Genomic DNA, 20,473 nt, shown 5'->3' with positions numbered 1-20,473 from the left:
CAGAGTATATTTGCAAGATAATACATGCATAGTCAACATTGTTACTTTGTGTTTAAATAATCTGATTATTGAAATAATTTAAAATATTACATTGAACTCTCAAGCCCCAATACAAAAATGAAAATAAATCCATAGTGTCTAAGCTGTTAAACCCAATGACCAGTTCTGTCTGCATTCTTTTTCTGTTATGCTGTAATAAACAGAGCTAACGTTCCATGTAATTTCAGAATAACCTGTTTGTCGATCTATATCAGGCTAAATCATGGTGCACTGCATGTTAAACACCTGTAAGAAAATTATTAAATCTTAAATGATGTTCCTTTTCTATTGGAAGCACAAATGTGTTTTCGACTTCCTTTAATCAATCCGTTAAAATACACTGACATGGACAGGAATACTTGTTAGAATCAAAGATGTAAATTAATTGTATTTCTGGAAAGCAAATTGTTTCAGGAAGAAATATCAAATGAGTATTTTTAAAAAGAAATTTTGCATATCTACATTAGACCTGTTCTTCAGAATTATTTTGAGTTAAGGGGACTGTGCAGGTTTATTGTGACTATGTATATAACCGTTTGTACAATTCCACATGATGTTTCTCCTGTTCAAATGAAAGGATCCGACAATTACTGCATCATTGGAAATTTTTGTGGCTGACGCACAACTTCAGTACCTCATTAACTGCTGAGATGTAAAAAGAATAGTTACTGGGGCACAGGTGTGCCATATGCTGACTTTATTTTGCCCTTTGAAAGTTTGCTTAAATTCTTTAGTGTTTTAAGGGACACTAGCAATTGTCCTAAAAAAAGCCACATTTTTATTTGCATCATAACTGTGGAAATTTTGTCTAAAAATGAATAACCAATAACTTATAATAATTTATTAAAATAACATTTTTGTTCATGCATGGATTGTGGATATTGATGGCTTGGCCAGTATTTATTTCCTTTGAGAAAATGGTGGTGAGCTGTTCCCTTGAGCTGCGGCAGTTTTTGGGGAGAGTAGCAAGTACAGTTTTATCAGGACAGGATTTCCAGGATTTTGATCCGGTGGTGGTGAAGGAAAGAAGTGGTGCATTTCCAATTTAGGATGGATTGTGACTTATAGTGCAACTTTCAAATGTGGTGTTCTCGTGTATCTGCTACCACTGTTCTGCTAGGTGGTAGAAGTCTTGGGTTAGGAGCATGCTGTTGGAGCAGCTAAGGTGAATTGCTGCAGTGCACCTTGTTGATACTGCACACTGCAGCCAGTGTGTGTCAGTGGTGGAGCGAACGTGTGTTGAAGGTGGTGGATGGGGTCTCAAGCAAGTGGGCTGCTTTGTCCTGGATGGTTTCTGGCTTTTTGAGTGTTGTTGGGGATGCACCAATCAGGCAAGTGGAGCATATTTCCTCATACTCCTGATTGGTGCCTTGTAGATGGCGGATGGACTTTGTAGTGACGGTTGGTGAGTTACTCTCCATAGAATTCCATTAGTTGGGGGAGGAGAGATGAAATGCCCTGTGCTGGAGTTTGTGTTGCAGATTGAGATTTGTCCAAAAAGTGTTGCTAATTGGCTTGTGCACATGTGACCTGATGTGGATGCTGAACGTCACCAGCCTGATGACAACTGTTTGGCTCTTGGGTGGGTGAACAACTTCGTGGTTTATGATACAGTTACTTAAAGCTCCAGACTGCTGACAAACAGGTTCGGCTACTCTGCAGTGAAAGTAACTAAAGCCTGAAGAATGTTAGCTATTTTCTTCCATCAGTTTCTGTGAGCTATTTAACCAGTATCTCAATAGACTTTACAATTAATGTACCTATCATCCTGTGCCGCCTGTAAAGGAGCGAAAGAACCCAGAAAGGAGATCGGAGAACAGAAGGTCTTAGGAAGCAAAAAGATCATCTTCTCAAATCCTGTGAACTGATGCTGTTGAACCCAGATGGATTACAGTGTGGGAAAAATGTGAGGTTATCAACCACTTTGGTAGGAAGAATAGGTATACACAGCATTTCTTAAATGGTGAGAAGCTGCCAGCTACAGAAAGCTATTAGGGAAGCTAATAGAATGTCAGCTTTTATTGTAAGATGCGTGTACGGTAGTAGCAAAGACTTGAGTGTTTATGATAGAGTTTTTTTTGTAACTAAAATTACGGTGAAATTACGTGGAGAGGAAACAAAGTTTTGAGATCAGTGACCGTTCAGAAGGGTTCTAAAGAAGGATTACTAGATTCAGTGTTAACTCTTTTCTCTCCACAGATGCTGCTATGCCTGTTGAGTTTCTCCGGCAATTGCTGTTTTTGTTTGTTTCACCTCTCCAGCATCCACAGCTTTTTTGTCTGTTTGTGTGTGCTGATTTTAAAAGTGGGATAGTGTATCAACCAGCAGAGTTATGTTGATAATTCATAGCTTTGTTTACCTGTGGCTTGAATTGATTTATTTATAATAAATAATTCTTGTTAAGTATGAAAACCTGATCAGTTTTTTTAACCTGGACAGATCACACAGCTTTAATTAGGGACTTCGAGTACTTTGATTAAATCACTATCTCTTGTGATGACCCCAGGAATAGTGGAGCTTGAGAGTTTCCCAAATGGGTCATGACATTTTAAACATACTGAAAGTCCAAACCTCCAGAACCCTCTAGGGCAAAAAACTCCAAAGATTCAGAACTCTGAGTAAAAATAATTCTCCCATTGCCTTCTGGTTCTAGACTCTCCAACCTTTGTAGATTTCACCTTTCTTCAAAACTCTAGAGAATGCAGGCCTGGTTTGCTCAATCTCTCTTCATAGGACAGTCTCATCATTCCAGGAATAATTCTGATGAATTTTCATTGCACTCTCTGCATGGCAATGGTATCCTCTGAGGTAAGGGGACAGGAACTGCATGTAGTACTCCAGATGTGGCCCAACCAAGGTTCTACACAAATAAAGCAAGTCCTTGCTACAACTGTACACACGCCTTACAAGAAAAGCTGACGTTCCATTAGCTTCTGTAATAGTTTTCTGTAGCTGGCAGCTTCTCACCATTTGAGAAATGCTGTGTATACATATTCTTCCTACCAAAGTGGTCAATAACCTCACCTTTTTCCCCACATTGTAATCATCTACCATGTTCTTGTCTAAGTTCTCCTGAAGTTACTTTACATCTTCTCGTGACACACATTCTGGTTTAACATTGTATTATTAGATTTGAACATATTACATTTGGTCCCCATATACAAATCCTTAATATGTATTGTGAACCACCGGGTCTCAAGTACTGATCCTTAAAGTACCTCACTAGTCACAGCCTGCCAGTGCAAGGAAGACCCATTTATTCCAACTGTCTGTTTTCTGCCTGTTAGCCAATCCTTACTCCATGCCATTACATTACTTCCTATCGTGTGCTTTGATTTTGCTAGCCACTGTCCTGTGCAGGACCTTATCAAAAGTCTTTTGAAATTCTAATTGTACTACATCCATTAACTCTCCTTTATTAATTTTGTTAGTAACATCCTCAAAAAAAACTCTTAACATGTTTGTCAAATATGATTTCATAATTGCAAATCTGACTGTGCTCAGTCAGATCATTATTATCCAAGTTTCCATTTATCACCTCCTTTGTCATAGATTTTAGTATTTTGCCTAGTACTGATGTAAGGCTGACAGATCTGTAGTTCCCTGTTTTTTCTCTCATTCCATTCTTAAATAGTGAGTAAACATCTGCTACCTTCTAATCTGCAGTAGTCATTCCATAATCAATAGAATTTTGGAAGATAATCACAAATGCATTGACTGTTTCCATAGCCACTCCTTCAAAATTCCAATATTGTCAATATCTCCCCAGTACAAATTTCTCACATACTAATTTTCTTCAACTCCTCATTCTCCTGATTAACTTGGATCTCTAAATCTGGGAGATTTCTTGTATCCTCCTCAGTGAAAACAGACACAGTAATAATTTAACTTCTCTGCCCTTTCTTAATTGCCCATTACAAAGTCTCCTGACTCTGCCTGTAATGGAACCATATTCATTTTAGCCAAATGTTTCCTTTTTACGTACCTTCAGAAGATTTTACAGTCTTTTTCTTGCTAGATTGCATTCATATTCTGTTCTATTCATTTTCTTATCGGTTTCTTGGTACTCCTCTACTGTACTCTAAATAACTCCTAATCCTCAGATTTAATACTATTTCTGGCAATTTTATAAGCCTTTTAGTCTTGTACAATCCTGAACTCCCTTTGTTGACCACAGTTGACTGACCTTTTGTGCTTATGTACCTTGAATGAATTGTAGCCGCTGTAAGCTTTAAAGAAAGCTGTAAGCTTGTTCGTGTACAGCCATGCTTTCAAGGTAAAGCTAAAGTTGCCATAGTCCTACCGGACCATAGGACTGCTGTTTTATTAGAGAGAAACAACTAGTAGTGGCTTAACTGAATGGTTACCACACCTACAATGAGGGGAGAGTTTGAGAAGCAGAGTCCTCCATGGTAACCTCAGCCAGTGCAGGAATTGAACCCATGCTCTTGGCATCACTCTGTGTCACAAACCAGCCATTCAGTCAGCTGTACTAACCATACCCCCTTTACGACTTTCAATGTATTTTCCCAATCATTCTCATCTAATTTGTGTCTCATATCTTCATAATTTCCACTATTCAAATTTAACATCCTTGCTTCAGATTTATCTACCTCACTTTCAAACGTGCAAAGTTCTGTGATATTCTGGTCACTCGTCCCTACGTGTTCTTTTACAATAAGATCACTTAAAACTGCAGATGCCGGAACTTCGCTTTTAAACCCTTTCTCATGACCTAAAGCAGCGACTCCTCAATGTACTGCTCTAGAAAGCCCTCTCTTCACACTCCAGGATAGGTTTAGTGCCCAATTGATTTACCCAGTCTGTATGCAAATTGAAGTCATCCATGATATCTGTGTTGCTAAAAACTTTGTTCACCTCATTAATACTGTGCTCCACATCACCATTACTATTTGATGACTTATAAATAACTCCAACAAATGTCAGGTGTCGTTCTGTTTTTTAGCTCCACCCAAACTGATTTCACACATTGTTCTTCCAATCTGAGATCCTCCTTTACTAATATACTGATCCCATCCCTTCTCATTGCAACTTCAGCCCCTTGCTTGTCTGCCCTTCCAAAATACTGAATGTCCTTGAATATTCAGTTCCCAGTCCTTGGTATTATGTAGCCATGTTTCTGTAACAGCATTTAGATCATTCCCTGTATTTGTGTATTTAGATCATCTGTCAATATGAATGATGCATACGTTCAGGTAGAGTACCTTAACTTTGTCTTTTTGACATTATTTTACATTTGAAGGATGATTGATGGTCGGCTTCGTTAATCCTCTCTTGTAGTCTCCCTAGCAGGTTTTCTGTTTCCAATTTTACTTCCTTCCAATTTGCGTTATCACTCAGGTTGCTGTCCCCTCAAGCTATTTTAAACCCACCAACAGTATTATCTCCCTGAGAAGATGTCAGTTCCAGTCCTGTTAAGATGTAGCGTTGAGTGTATTCCCAAATGACAAATAATGAAATTTAAATTTATTTAATGAATCTGGAATTTAAAGATAAACTAATGGTGACCATAAAACCACTGTTGATTGATGTAAGAATCCATCTGGTTCACTAATGTCCTTTAGGGCAGAAAAATCTGCTGTCCTTCCTTGCTTGGACCTACGTGTGACTCCAGACCCACAGTAGTATTGAACTGACTCTTATATACCCTCTAAAATGGCTGATCAAGCCAGTCAGTCGTATCAAACTGTTACGAAGTTTAGCAGTTAAGTGTGGTAGATAGAAGAGGAGTGGGCTGGTTGGGTGTAGCAGATTGGAGAGATGTTATTAGGTTCATTGGTGTATTTTCACTTGCTAAGGCTTTGTGTTGAATTCTTTAAAGATGAATTTAAAAATAAGTTATTTGAAGGAATGGAATACATATTCCAAAAATTACGTGCAAAATTTGCATTAGCAATTTTTAGAAATCTAGATGGCTAAGCCAATTTCATTTCCAAATTTAAAATCATTCTGTACTTTTAAATGCAGTCTTGTAAAAAATAAATCCCCCTGACAGAGACATTTATGTTGTAGCCTTCACAATGCAAAATTGATTTATCAAAATTCCTATCTCAGCACTGTTTAGGGTTCAACCCAAGGCATCGACGTGAATTGTTTGTGTAGGTACAATTATGCAAAGAAAAGGAATTCCCTTGATGCTTCTTATCTTCAGTTACAATGCTAAGATATTATTGAATTGGTTGATATAGATTTCCTTTCCACGTTTCTTTTGAATCAGAAGACATTTGGGATACACTATTCAAGGTGTGATATGCAGCAAATTCTCTAAATTTTAAACCTGATTTCTTTCTTTGAGAAAAGGCATTATGGATTACCACTTAGACAGTAGCATTAGGTCAACAGTTACAGCTATCTTCTCTAGTTTATCTGTTAACTAGGAAACAAGATCTTTGCCATATCCAACTTGCTCTTTATAATTCAAGTCCAAATTGTATATGTTAGATAATACTTCAGACAGTTGGGTGTTGCATTCTGACCAGTTGATGTCAGAATTTACTTTGAAGTATTTTAAAATATACAGAGCAAATGTTGTGGCTGGCATTGTGGATTTATGTAAGATTATCCTTTTCTTCCTGGCAACAAATCATGTCACTACTCATTTTTATTCTTCAAGTTCTTTGCACCCCTAATCCAAATCATCTATATTCCGCTTCCTATCTACTTGTGCCGGTGTAAGCTTGAATCTTAAAATAAGCCTGGCTTACATCTACCACTGCCTCCAAAGAGTCCATTTAAGGGTTTCATCAAAAGCAGCATCAATTCCTTTCTCACATTTTTTACTGTGACCTTTCCACCAAGGGTACCAGCTGAGGACTGACATCAACTCCTTCCTGTCCCATGCACCCCATTTGTGATTTACCACTTGAATAGTAGCATTTCGTCAATAATTACAGCCAGATGAGCTGTTCCCTCCTGATAAGAAGGTCATAGATGACAAGGATTTTCTGCTTTAATCAAAATCTTGCACTGATTTTTGGTTTGTGTTATCTTTGTGCTTTAGTAGACACACACAACCAATTTAAAAATAGATTTCTTTGAGTTGTTAAATAATTCAGCTGTTGTACAAGAGCAATTTTCCATTGGTTTACTATATACTTTTCTTTCAAATTTAATTAATTTTCTATTACAATAGCCATCCAAAACAAGGTATTAAATTGATTCTGAATTTGAAACATCTGTAAGACGGTTTCAGTGGCCTAGGATAGAAGTTAAGTTCATTGTGTAACCATTATTTTTTTATGTACCTCTGTTCCTTTTTTATCTGGAAATGAGAGCGCAATGATCAAAATTTGCTTTAAAAAAATGTCACGAGGCTGCATTGTTGGTGGATGGAGCAAATAGACAACAGGTGAATACATTTTAGGAAGAATAAGTATAAATGTATTACAAAGTAGGCAATAACCTTTAGAAGGAATGCAAAATTGTCATTTTAAATTGGGAAAATAAGTCTGTTTTTTAAAAAGCGTATAGGAACCTGGACAGGAGTATGGAGTTCAAATGTAATGCCAAACCCACACACTGATGTCTAAATTTGGATTCCTTACTGTAACAATAACAAGACCATGGAGAGAGCGCAGTAGCGATTCACTTTGATGATGATATGGCTGAGAGTCTTTAGTTATGAGAAGGAATGAGAGAAAATGTGATTTTTACGATTGGTATCCAGAAGAGGTGATTTAATAGTGGTTTTCAAAATTGAGAGGCTTTAATTAACTGAGGAAAAGCAATTTTTATTTGCAAGTGATCAAGAGTGTGAATGCATTTACACAATTACCTCATGGAGTGCACTGCCAGAAGCAGTGATGGAAGCAGAATCTGTAATAACTTTTAAATGGGAAGTGGATAAATAATTGAATCACTAAACTGCCACATGGGAAAGCTATGAGACTTAATAATCAATCTTTGGGAGCCATTGCAAGTGCACTTTGGCAGTTGGCCTCCCTGTATTTTTTTTAAATGAACTTGTTTGAAAAAACACTTTGTCCTGGAGCTACAGATAGATTCGACTTTCAGGTCCCAGTGATCAGGCTTTTGATGAGGATGGTTCCAGCAATATGATTCCTACATTCTTGAGTAACCAGCATTATCTAAATACTAGAATTGAATAACGAATGAAGAAGTGTGCTGTGGTGAAGTTGTAAGACCAGAATTGTTACAGACTGACATTGATCTAGTTGTTGTAATTACAAGTTGGAAGGTCTCTGCAACTTTCAGGTTTCATCAGTGACTGGTAGACTGTTTTGAATTTAAAATAAAATGATATCTTATGTGTGTTGGACTCTTATACTGGCAGATGTTTTGTGATGTTCTGTGTAGTGAGTGAGAGTTTGCTCTTGCCATGGGGGCTGGTTGTAGAAATAAAGGAAGAAGAAGTTTATTAAACGATCACCTTTGTAAGATGTGGCAGTGTTTTCCGGCTGGTTCATGGAAATGTATTCCCTTTATACCATGTTTCCTTCTTTACTACATACCAGCAATACTTAGTATCAGCAAGGTATTCTACTTAAACATAATTGCTTAAATGAATCTTAATTCAAAGTCCTGTAAGTCCGTAGTCATGGTGTCAGTCACGAACATTTTGCAGAAGTTGTATAGACATGTAAATGCATTTAGGTTAGAATTATAATTTTATAGCTTTAGACCTCTCAGTTAAGGTGGCAGTCTAGGATTAGTGATGGCAATCTCTCATCTGAGTCAGTAAATTGTAGGTTGAAGCCCATCTCCCAAGTTTTTAGTATGTAATACAGGCTGACACTTCAGTGCAATACTAAGGGAGTGCTGCACTAGAAAGTTGACATAATTTAGCTGGAATGTTAGATCAAGGTTCTGTCTGACTTCAGGTGGGCAAAAACTCGTTCCTTGGAACTTTGTAAAGGACAGGCACTTCTTGGCATTCTGGCCAATAGTATTTATTGCCTTTAATAACATGACCAAGAACAAATTACCATGTCAGTATCTCATTGGTGTTTGTGGGGCCTTGCAGGGCCTTGTTTGGCTGTTGTGTTCACCTTACATGGGTGATGGACTAGAAATCTGTAAATACAAGCAATGTCTGAGGAGAAGAGTTCCAATCCCATCATGGCAGATGGTGAAATCTGAATTCAATAATAAAATAATTTGGAATAAAATAAAGCTGGTCTGATGGTGACCACGTAACCACAGTTGATGGTCGTAAAACCTATTCTCGTTCACAAATGTCCTTCAGGGAAGGAAGTCTGCCATCCATACCTGATTTGTGACACAGGACCCACAGCAATGTGGTTGATTCTTAACTGTCTTCTGGGCACTTTGGGGTGAGCAATAAATTCTGACTGACCGGCAATGTATGCATTATAAGAACAAGTGAAGGAAATTACAAAATGACTGTTCTTGGAAAGTAATTCTTGGCAAAATACTTTTTGGAACGTCCTAAGGATATACATGCCACACAAATGCCAGGCAATGACCATCTCCTATAAGAGATTATCTAACCACTATCTCTTGACATTCAATGGCATTACTATCAGTGAATTCCCCATTACCAACATCTTTAGAATTACCATTGACCAGAAACTCAACTGAACAGTGGCTACAAGAACAGGTCAGAGACTGGGAATCCTGCAGTGAGTAAATAATCTGACCTTCCAAAGCCTGTCTATCATCTACAAGGTCCATGTGATGGAATACTCCCCACTTGCCTGGATGAATGCAGCTCCAACAATACTTGAGAAGCTTGACACCATCCAGGACAAAGCAGTCTGCTTGATTGGCACCATATCCATAAACATTCACTTCCTCCATCACTGATGCTCAGTGTCAGCAGTGTATACTATCTGCAAGATTCACGGTATAAATTCATCAAAGATCCTTAGCAACTTCCAAACCTATGACCACTTCCATCTAAAAAGACAAGGGCAACAGGTAATGGGAACACCACCACCTGCATGTCCTGTTCCAAGCCACTCAGAATCCTGGCTTGGAAATATGTCACTGTTCCTTCAGTGTTACTGATTCAAAATCCTGGGACTCCCTTTTAATAGCATTGTGAATCTACCTACAGCACATGGATTGTAGCTGTTCAAGAAGGCAACTCACTGCCACCACCTCCAGGGCAACAGGGATCAGGCAGTAAATGTCAGCCAGTGACTCCCGTGTCCCACAAATGAACTTAAAACAGGCACGATACAAATGGAAGTTGTTTTTTCCTCTCCCTACCATTTTAAGTGACCCAGTGGCTAGAGAAGCTGAATAATTTTCTTTCATGTGCAAAGGGCAACTTATTGTATATTAATATATATTTTTTCAATTTGGAGTATTCATTGCATTCATTTTGGTGTGAACTAATGACTTATCTGTTGTTCCTTACATTTGATGGTTCAGTAGCATTAATTTTGAGCGCTGATTAATAACTATATATACAGTTGTGTCTTGATGCCGTATTGAAGTATTGTCTTTTCCTTTTAAACAGATTAACTTACGACTCATTTTGGTGAGTGGAAAAACAAAAGAATTTCTGTTTTCACCCAATGATTCAGCAGCAGACATTGCCAAACATGTGTATGAAAATTGGCCAATGGGTGAGTAGTTGTTTATGGTAGACATTGAAACCATGCTGGTTCCAGTTTATAACTCTTAGCTTCATTCCCATAGAATGTCTCAGGCTTTTCTGTAAACACTCTTATCTCCATGTTTCTGACTAAATCCCTTTTCTGGAACGTAATATCCCTCCATCTTCCCATTCACTTACATGCGTGGTGAATTTTTCTTTCAGTACTTTGGGACGTGCTTCTATATGGGAACTGGCAGCAGATGAAAACAAATGGGATTAACTTTCTTTTTGTAGACCATATTTGCTTGCATCTCCAGTGCCTTTTGTGATCCGGAAACAAGGGTTATAAACGCTAAGGCTGTGAGGAATGGAGACTTGTTTTTCTTCAACAATATTCATATAGTGAGAAACACTGCCCATTGATCTAACTTTTGTGTTTATCTTTATCATTCCAGACTAAGTTTTATATATTGGAAAATTAAGATACCAAACCTCTTTTTAAGCCTACAGAGGTATCTGTGTTACTATGGAAAAACTGCTGAATACTTTACATCTGTAGGTAATGGTGGGATTATATAGGTTATTTGCAACCTGCAGATGTTTTCTTTAAGATAATAGGAGTTCCTCAGAGGCTCTTGGGTATTTCTAAAGGTTCGGGTTACATCTCAAATGTAATAAAACATGAAAGTGCATTATAGAAATCTTAGAAGATTATTGACCCTATCATGTGGTAAAACCATAAAAATGCACAAAAACCTCAGCATTGAGGTTTAGTTTTTCCTGTAGATCAGAATTAATCTTCAATTCTTCAATATGACTTTTGTTTTATATTTTATATGTGTTGCTCTTGTTAAATAGCTCATGAAATAATTGCTTCTGTGGAGTGCATAGAACAGAATGTATTTTTAAGTTGCTATACCAGTTTTTCAAATAAGATGTAGGAATTTTCTTCTCATTGTGTTACGATCTAGAAAGGTAATGTGGAAACTAAATTGTGAACAAGTAAATTTGAAATAATTTTGTCTTACTAAATCTTATTAGAGCAGGCAGCAGGACAGAAGCCACATCATCATATGAAGTCAAAAATAAAGGGATTGTGACTGTCTCTTTAATGAAAGAGTTGAAGTTGAAAATAATGTTTGTGCTATCACAGTAATTTTAAGGAAACTACACCAGTTTTGTTTGAAGAGTGTTAAGACAAAAAACTGGTATTAACTGTGCAACCAGTAAAGAAATTGTGAACTCTGCTCTACTTGTCAGAGGTTTTCTGTCCTGTGTCTCCATATCTGCTACATAAGTTTTTAACCGCTTTAGTTAGAGCTGATATTTTCTAGCAGGTCTAACAGAACAGACTTTCTAGTCTGAGTGTTGAAAAAATCTGCAATTGAATAGGCATTTTAAAAATCCAGTAAACACACCTAAAATATCCTAATTGCACACAGTTTTCCATTTTCACTGTATATCTTAATTAAAAAATAGATTGTAAGGAAGAATGGAAAATGCTATTGATGTGTAACAGAATTTAAGCAAGCATAAAGACAGGAAGGGGGAGCGTATGTGATGGAATTAAAGGCAGAAGTGGTAAAGCAGAACTATTACCAATGCCTGCTGTCTGAAATAGGGAAGTGAGCTTGTTGAACTTTGTGGTGAGTCCTGAAGGCTGTCAAGTGCATAATTGAAAGATGAACTGTTTTATTCCTTGAGTCTCCATTGAGCTTCACTGGAACAGTAAAGGAAGTTGCAGAAGTCGCTGTGGGAATGAGGTGGAAAATTCAAATGGTAAGCAACCAGTAGATTAGAGGTTGCAGATTGAACAGAGCTGCTCAGCAAAGTGAGCATCCATCTACATTTGCCATTGTAGAGGAAACTGACCAACTGTAAGATATTGGAACAGAAGCAGACCATTCAGCCCATCAAGCCTACTAACCAGTTAGCTCATGGCTGATTTGATAATCCTCACTCCACTTTTCTGTCTTTTACCCATAACCCTTGATTCCCTTGCGAGTTAAAATCAGTCTGTCTCAGTCTTCAATACACTTAATGATCCAGCCTTTACAGCCCTCTGTAGTAAATAATTCCACAGATTCACAACGCTCTGGGAGAAGAAATTCCTCCTCATCTCTGTATTAAATGGGCAACCCTTTATTCTGAGATTATGCCCTCTGGTTCTAGACACACTCGAGGGGAAACCACCTTTCCACATCTACCATGTCAAGACCTCTACAAACCTTCTGTATTTTGAAAAGGTCATCTCTTGTTCTTCTAAACTTCAGCGAGTACAGATTGAACCTACTCAACCCCTTCTTGTAAAATTCCTCCATACCTGGTATCAACCTAATGAACCTACTCTGGACTACCTCAGTGCCAGTATATCTTCCCTATTTAAGGGACACAAAGCAATTCACAATATTCCAACTGTGATCTAGTATTGCCCTGTGTAGTTTTAGTAACACCTTTCTTTTTTAAGACTCCATTTCTTTTGAGATAAAGGCCAACATTCCATTTGCCTTCCCTATTATCTGTAGAACTCTTCTTCTAGGTTTTTGTGATTTATTAATGAAGGCTCCCAAATCCTCTGTGCTGTAACTTTTTGTATTCTCCATTTGAATAGTATTCAATTCATCTATTCTTCCTGGCAAAGTGCATAACGCCACATTTTCTCACATTATATTCTCCCTGCCAAGCTTTTGCTAATTTGTGTAGCCTGTTCATGTCCCTTTGCAGACTCTCATCCTCAGCACCTGCCTCCCCACCTGCGTCATCTGCAAACTTGGCTATAATATATTCACTTTCTTCATCCAAATCATTAATATATATTGTAAATAATTGTGGCCCCAAAACTGGTCCTCTGGCACTTCACTAATTACTGGTTTTCATCCTGAAATTCCCAACTCTCTTCTATTAGTCAGTCAGTCAGTCCTCTGCCACGCTAATATACTCCAACGATATGCGCTCTTATTAAATATTCTAATGTGTGTACCTTATTAAACACACTGAAAATCCAAATATATTACTGCTTTACCTTTATCTATCAAGCTTATTATCTCCTCAAAATATTAATGCTTTCCCCTTCGTGAAGCCACGCTGACTGTTTGGTTATATTATGTATTTCTAAATGTTCTGCTGTCCATCCTTTATAATAGACTCTTAACGTTTTCCCAACAACAGATGATAAGCCAACTGGTCTATAGTAACCCCGTTTTGTCTCATTCCCTTTAAAAGTAAAGATGTTACATTGACAGTTTTCCAATCCTCTGGCACGTTATGAGCAACAATGATGTACACAGATTAGTACTGCACCTGGAAGGAGCTTTTGGGACCCTGAATGGTATTAAGGTAGGAAGTGAGAGGTTCGAGAATTGATAGCCAAGAAGCTGACAAAGAAAATAGAACATGAGAGTAAATCACAAATACAAAAAAATTGCAGGAGTTTTTAGAACTGTAAAAAAGAAGCGATTAATAAAAGTGATTTGGGTGCCTTAGAGGCGGCGGGAAAAATTACAATGGGAAAATGTCAGACATTGAATACACATTTCATAAAGTAGTGGAAAAATGAATTAAACTAAAAGCCAACAAATATACCATATATCTGAGCCTACCTCTGGTTTTAAAAGAGGCGGCTATCGAGATAAATGCGTTTGTTTTGATCTTCTGTGATTCCTTAAATTTTAGCATGGATCCTGTAGATGGGAAGGTAGCAAATATCTCACTATCAAAATAGAATAGAAAGTGAAAATAGGGAACTATAGACCAGTTAGCCTGACATTAGAAGTAGGGAAAATGCTGAACGTATTGTTCAGCACTGGGTGACAGGGTATTTGGGATATCACATTCCAATTAAACTGTGTTGACACTGGTTTTATAAAAGGGAAATTACATTTGACAAAGCTGTTGTCTTTTGAGAGTATATTTAGGAAAGATAAAAGGGATGAGATATATTTGAATTTTCATAGGTTTTCAGAAGGTCCCACACAACCTGTTGTTGTACAAGATTGCAGTTCTTGGGTTTGGGAATAATGTATTAGCCTGTACTGAGAATTGTTTAAAGGATAATGAGCAGTCAGAAGAAACTAGTCATTTTTGATTATAACCAATGAAAAGTTATAAGGATCAAATCTTGGGGTTCCAGTAAAGAATCGTATTAGACTTGAAATGTTTGACTGTTTTCTGTGCACGATCCTCCTAGACCTCCTGAGTTTCTTGAGCATTTTCTTTTTATTTCTAAAGTCAAGCATCTGCATATTTTACTGTTAACTTTTGTGTTTGGGTATCAGCTATTTACCACCTACCTCTTAGTGACTTAGATGAGGGACTGAAATGTATTATATCCATGTTTGCTCAGTTAAGAAAGTAAATTGAGAATGACAGACTGCAAGAATATTCATGCAAGTGGACGTGAAGGTGTCAGATGATATAAGTTATGGGGAAGTATGACATTTTCATTGTTGCTACTGAGATGGATAAAGGGGAGTGTGAGACATTAAATATTGGGAGAGAGTTGTGTCACTGGTATGCAAAATTTAAATGAAGACAGTTGAAAAAATATGTGGGATTGAGACAAATTGAGAAATTGGATCAAAAGGTATGATAGTACTTTTGCAATAGCAAATATTTAAATAGCTTCATCATTTTTAACAAATATTCCCTTGAATAAACTCCACTGGAACTGTGACCCATCTGTAGCCAATGAAAGTTTAAGAATAATATTAGAAGCGAACAATGTTGCCAAAAAAAAGTTGACGTGCAGGTACAGCAAGCAAATGGAAAGGAGAAATGTGTACTCTTTGTCAACAGTGCAGGTAGTGGGGAGGGATTTTGCAATATTAGAGTAAGGAAGTCTTGCTGCAGCTATGTTTTTGATCACCCCTGGAATAATGAGTGTAGTTTAGGTCTCTTATGCACGTGTCTTAGAGCAGATGCAACCACGGCTTACCAAATTGACTCCTGTGATGAGAACGCTCTCATTTGCAGGTAGATAAAGTAAAATGGACTTTTATTCTCTGCTATTTGGAAGAATGTGACAAAGAATGTGATAAATGAACACTTCTTTCATAATGAAGAAAGAACACAAGCAGAAATTGCTGGAAACGCAGCGCGGGTCTGACAGCATCTGTAGAGAGAAAGCAGAGCTAACGTTTCGGATCCAGTAACCCTTCACTGGACTCAATGTTAACTCTGCTTTCTCTCCACTTGGGTCATAATGATCTGGTTGGATATAGTCAGCATGGTTTTGTGAATAGGAAGTTTATTTTTCAGAAATGTATTGGTTTTTGAGGATGTTACTTGCAGAATTGATAGAGAAATCAGGTGGTGTCCTATTCTTGAATTTTCAGAAGTTTTTCTATAGGTACCCCACAGGAAGTTAGTTAGCAAAATAAAAGTTTGTGCAACAGGAGGTAAGGCGCTGGCATGGATTAAAGACTGACTAACAGGCAGAAAACAGTAGGAATAAATGGGTCAGCCTCACATTGGCAGGCTATGACTAGTGGGTATTGCAAGAATCATTACTTGGGGTTCCAGCTGTTTAAAATATATATCAATGATTTGGATGTGGGAACCAAATGCAATATTGCCAAATATGTGAATGACATACAGGAGGTATAAAGTGACTTGAAGAAAATTTGGACAGAATTAATGAGTGGGGAAAAATGTCAAATGGATAATATGGAATGAATGTGAGATTATCCACTTTGATAGGAAGAACAGATATGCAGTGCATTGCTTAAATGGTCAAGAGGTTAGAAAGTGTGGATATACAAGGTACCTAATTGTCTTCACTAAGTTGCTGAAAGCTAATGTGCAGGTGCAGCAGGTATTAGGGAGGAAGTGGTGTGATAGCCTTTATCACGAGGATTTAAGTACAAGAATAGAAAGGGTGTGCTTTATTTATGTAGAACCTCTTGTTTAAACTGCATCTGAAATACTCCCTCGATTCCCTCGTCTGCTCCACACTCCCCACTAGCCCCACCACTCCCGGCACCTTTCCCTGCAACCGCAGGAAGTGCTACACCTGCCCCTACATCTCCCCCCTCACCTCCATCCCAGGCCCCAAAAAACCTTCCACATCAGACAAATGTTCACCTGCACATCTGCTGATGTGGTCTATTGCATCCACTGTTCCCGATGTAGCCTCCTCTATATCGGTGAGAACAAGCGGAGGCTCGGAGACCGCTTTGTGGAGCACCTGCGCTTGGTTTGCAACAAACGACAACACCTTCCAGTCACGAACCACTTCAACTCCCCCTCCGACTCCCTGGACAACATGTCCATCCTGGGCTTCCTCCAGTGTTACAATGACACCACCCGAAAACTGGAGGAGCAGCACCTCATATTCCGCCTTGGGAGCCTACAACCCAATGGTCTCAATGTGGACTTTACTAGCTTCAAAGTCTCCCCAGCCCTAGCCTCATCCCATGACCAGCCCTCCCTCTCATCCCCGCCTCCTTGACCTGTCCATCTTCTCTCCCACCTATCCGCTTCTCCCACCTCACTGACCTATCCCCACCACTACCTGCCTGCACTCACCTATCACCATCCCACCTACCTTCCCCAGCCCGACGACCCCCCCCCCCCCCCCCCCCACTTATTTCAGAGCCCCCTTCCCTCTCCGGCATTTCTGAAGAAGGGTCCCAACCTGAAAAGTCAGCTTTCCTGCTCCTCTTCCTTTCCTGCCTGGCCTGCTGTGTTCCTCCAGCTCCACACTGTGCTATCTCCGACTCCAGCATCGGTAGTTCTTATTATACCTGAAATACTATGTTGTTTTGTTCCCTGTATCTTAGGAAGTGTTGTATTAAGGGAACACAACAATAAGGTACATGTGTGTTTCCTCTTATGGGAGAATCTAGAATTAAGGGTTCCTGGCTTAAAAATAAGGGGTCGCTCTTTTTAAGACAGTAAAGGAAACATTTTCCTCTAAGGGTTGAGTGTATTTGGAATTCCCTTCTTCAGAAGGCTGTGGAATCAAAATCTTTCAATACTAGGGGATGAAAGATTATCAGGGATATGTAGGAATGTAGAGTTGAGATTGAAATCAGATCAGCTGCGATCTTATTGGATGGCGGAGTAGGCTTGAGGTCTTGTTCCTTATTAGTATCTAGTTGAAACTCATCAAATACAAAGGGATACATAGATGCAGGTAAGATATCCCTGGTTGTGGAGTCTAGAACCAGAGAGGCAGTCTCGCAATGCGGTTAATTCCTTTTTACTCGGAAGATATTGAAACTTTGAAATCTCTCCCCCATAAGCCTGTCAAATCTTAGTCATTTAGGATACTTTAGTAGAAATTTATGGAGAATGCTATAGCAGTTTCAAGGGACAGTATGGTCTTCGCCTTATTTCTTAGGCTTACTCACAAATATATTGACGGTATGTTTTCAAGTGAATTAAAATATCGGTACTATATTTGTGGTAGTCTTTAATCTCAAATTTTCTTTTCACAAGCCCACATCATTTTCACATTAAAAATAACGAAAGTAGAATATTGTAAAGTAATGGTAGACAGACAGCATCTGATTCAGTTTGAAACATTAATGCTAAAGTTATTTGCCTTAAGTGCCTTTTGATATAGGTGACCCCTTTTTTATGTATCAGTGTTTCCTTTTTGATATACAACTAGTAAACGTACTTTTCTATTCTCAGCCAGATGAGACGTCTAGGACTTACCAAGAAGGCAGTAAGACTTTCAGTTGTGTTTTAAAATTCAGTTGACTGGGATAGAGAATACTAATGCCAGAGGCCTGTTGTTTGGCATTTTCTGTATATTTTACTGACCAGAGTAATTCTTTTTCAGAAAGTAGAATATGATGCATTTTCTTTTTAAGTTGTTCATGGGATGTGGTTGTCACTGACTATGCCAGCAATTATTTCAATTAAAGTGTCAACCATATTGCTGTGGGGCTGAGTCACATGTAGGCAGACCAGGGTGAAGACTGCAGATTTCCTCCCCTAAAGGACATCAGTGAACCAGATGGATTTTTACAACAATTGAAAGTGGCCACATGGTCGCCATTAAACGTCTTCAGCTTTTCTTTTTGTTATTCTAAACTTAAAGAAGTTACTTTTTATTTGTCTTTCAGATTGGGAAGATGAATTGGTCAGCAGTCCGAGCATCCTTAGGCTTATCTACCAAGGAAGATTTCTACATGGAAATGTGACTCTAGGAGGTAAGAAATCTAATCTGTGTTCGGCAAGTGGACAGGTTAGAAACTGAAGGTGGTCACTTGAAATTGATTAAATTATTCTTATATTATAAATGCTGACTGTCAGCACCAAGTTGTCCACTCCGTTAGTCAGATAAAATACTTTTAATTTCATGCTTTAATTAATTTGTTTGTTTTGTGATATTCTAGTGACTGTGATCATTATTCATTCTTTTCCTCTATCATTTCTACAGCTTTCAATATTGTTGATTCTTCCTCCTCCATCTGTGACCCAGTTCCATAGCACCACCATTTATTGGTTTCCAACCTTCTTCTCTGACATTTCCATCTCAATTCCCTCATTTCTTATACAAATGCTACCTCTCCAGCATCTACACTAAGAATGCAAATTCTGGGCAGTGAAGCCTAATTTCGATCAGGGTTGAAAACTCTATTTATACCCTTTTGATGATTTCTGTGCTGGATATTCCTGGACCACAACCTCCTGTTATGAAGCATCCAAGAATTCTCTAATACAGCAGCAGAGAGAAATAGTGTAGAAAAGGCACTGCTTTTTACAGCAATGAGTGCTATTTCCTGAAGTCTAAATGTCCAGCAGACATTTGAAAAGCCTTTGTAAAAGTGCAGGTAAGTAAGATGAGTAAGGAGACAGGTAAGTAGATGTCAGATCAGGAAAATAAGGGAACTCGGTGGGGGTATCAGCGAGTTGGAGTAAGGATGTTGGGCTAGGTATAGGGATGATTGGGTCATGAGTAGGAAGGAATAGAGATTAGGTGTGGAGTATGGTCAAAGGTCAGTTGGGGGTTCAATTTAATAGTTGCCCAGAAGTTAGAATGGGTTTTTTATTTTCTAACACTTTCCAGTTAGCTATTAAGCTTAATTGAGTTGGAATCCTGTCTGACTTTAAAGGGCTTTTTCAGATGCCTCAATGTAGGGAGGAATTGCTAATCAAGAATCTTAGGATTGCATTGCATGGGGGTATAGTTCAGGCAGAAATCCTCACAACCTTTAAAAGTACTTGGATGAGCACTTGAAGTGTTGTAACATTCAAGGCTATGTCCTAGTGTGGAAAAGTAGGACCAATGTCGGTCATCGTACATTTTTGGCAGTACAGACTCAGTGAGCCAAAGGGCCTCTTCTGTACAACCTGATTCTATTCTGAGTTGGATGATTCTTGATTGCTGCATGGTCCCAGAACACAACTTCCATCTGCTCTGCAGGTATGACCTTCTGGCCATGTTAGTATCTTGGCCTGTCTATGTTGTAGTACTTTGCCGTCTTTTGGAAAGACCATTTTTTTTTTTTTGGACTATTAGACTTAAAAATGAGAAAACATGCTGCTTTAAACCAAGGAAACTGTGGAGGATGTTGTATTTTTAGCAGATGGATCACCGGAACTCATTGTGTGTTGAATCTGCAATGCTACCTTATTCAAGCAGTGAGGGACAATGCCAGACTCCTCTGCTCCCTGGGTTTGTGTCCAGGGCAATTTTGCCCAGTGATAGACTCGGGTTTTCAACAGGTACAGTTGTATGTATGTTCATGTGTATTCAGCATAGTAACAACCTCTTAATTGATTCCTGGGCAAATGACTACAGCTTTGTGTTTGGACAATGCAGCAGAAACATCTAGCCTATGAAGGAGAAAACATCTCTTTCACTTCTACTATTGGAGAAGTAAAAGAAGAAACGGGGCAGACTCACCTTTAGAGACACTATAAGGCCAG

The 20,473-nt window shown here is 38.4% G+C and overlaps 1 protein-coding gene across 3 annotated transcripts in view; it reads left to right on the top strand.

Moving 5' to 3' along the window:
* Positions 1–20,473, top strand: part of ubl3a (ubiquitin-like 3a) — a 79,037-nt gene that overhangs the window by 48,025 nt on the left and 10,539 nt on the right. For all 3 annotated transcript variants that reach the window (XM_048597787.1, XM_048597785.1, XM_048597786.1), the window contains 2 exons: positions 10,508–10,616; positions 18,664–18,750. In XM_048597787.1, coding sequence (XP_048453744.1) covers positions 10,508–10,616; positions 18,664–18,750 — 196 coding nt within the window. The remainder of the gene's footprint in view (positions 1–10,507; positions 10,617–18,663; positions 18,751–20,473) is intronic.

This window comes from Rhincodon typus, chromosome 6 (genome assembly GCF_021869965.1).
Source record: "Rhincodon typus isolate 14 chromosome 6, sRhiTyp1.1, whole genome shotgun sequence".
Taxonomy (NCBI): Eukaryota; Metazoa; Chordata; class Chondrichthyes; order Orectolobiformes; family Rhincodontidae; genus Rhincodon; species Rhincodon typus.
The sequence above is the reverse complement of the archived record's forward strand: the minus strand, read 5'-3'. Positions and strand labels throughout refer to the sequence as shown.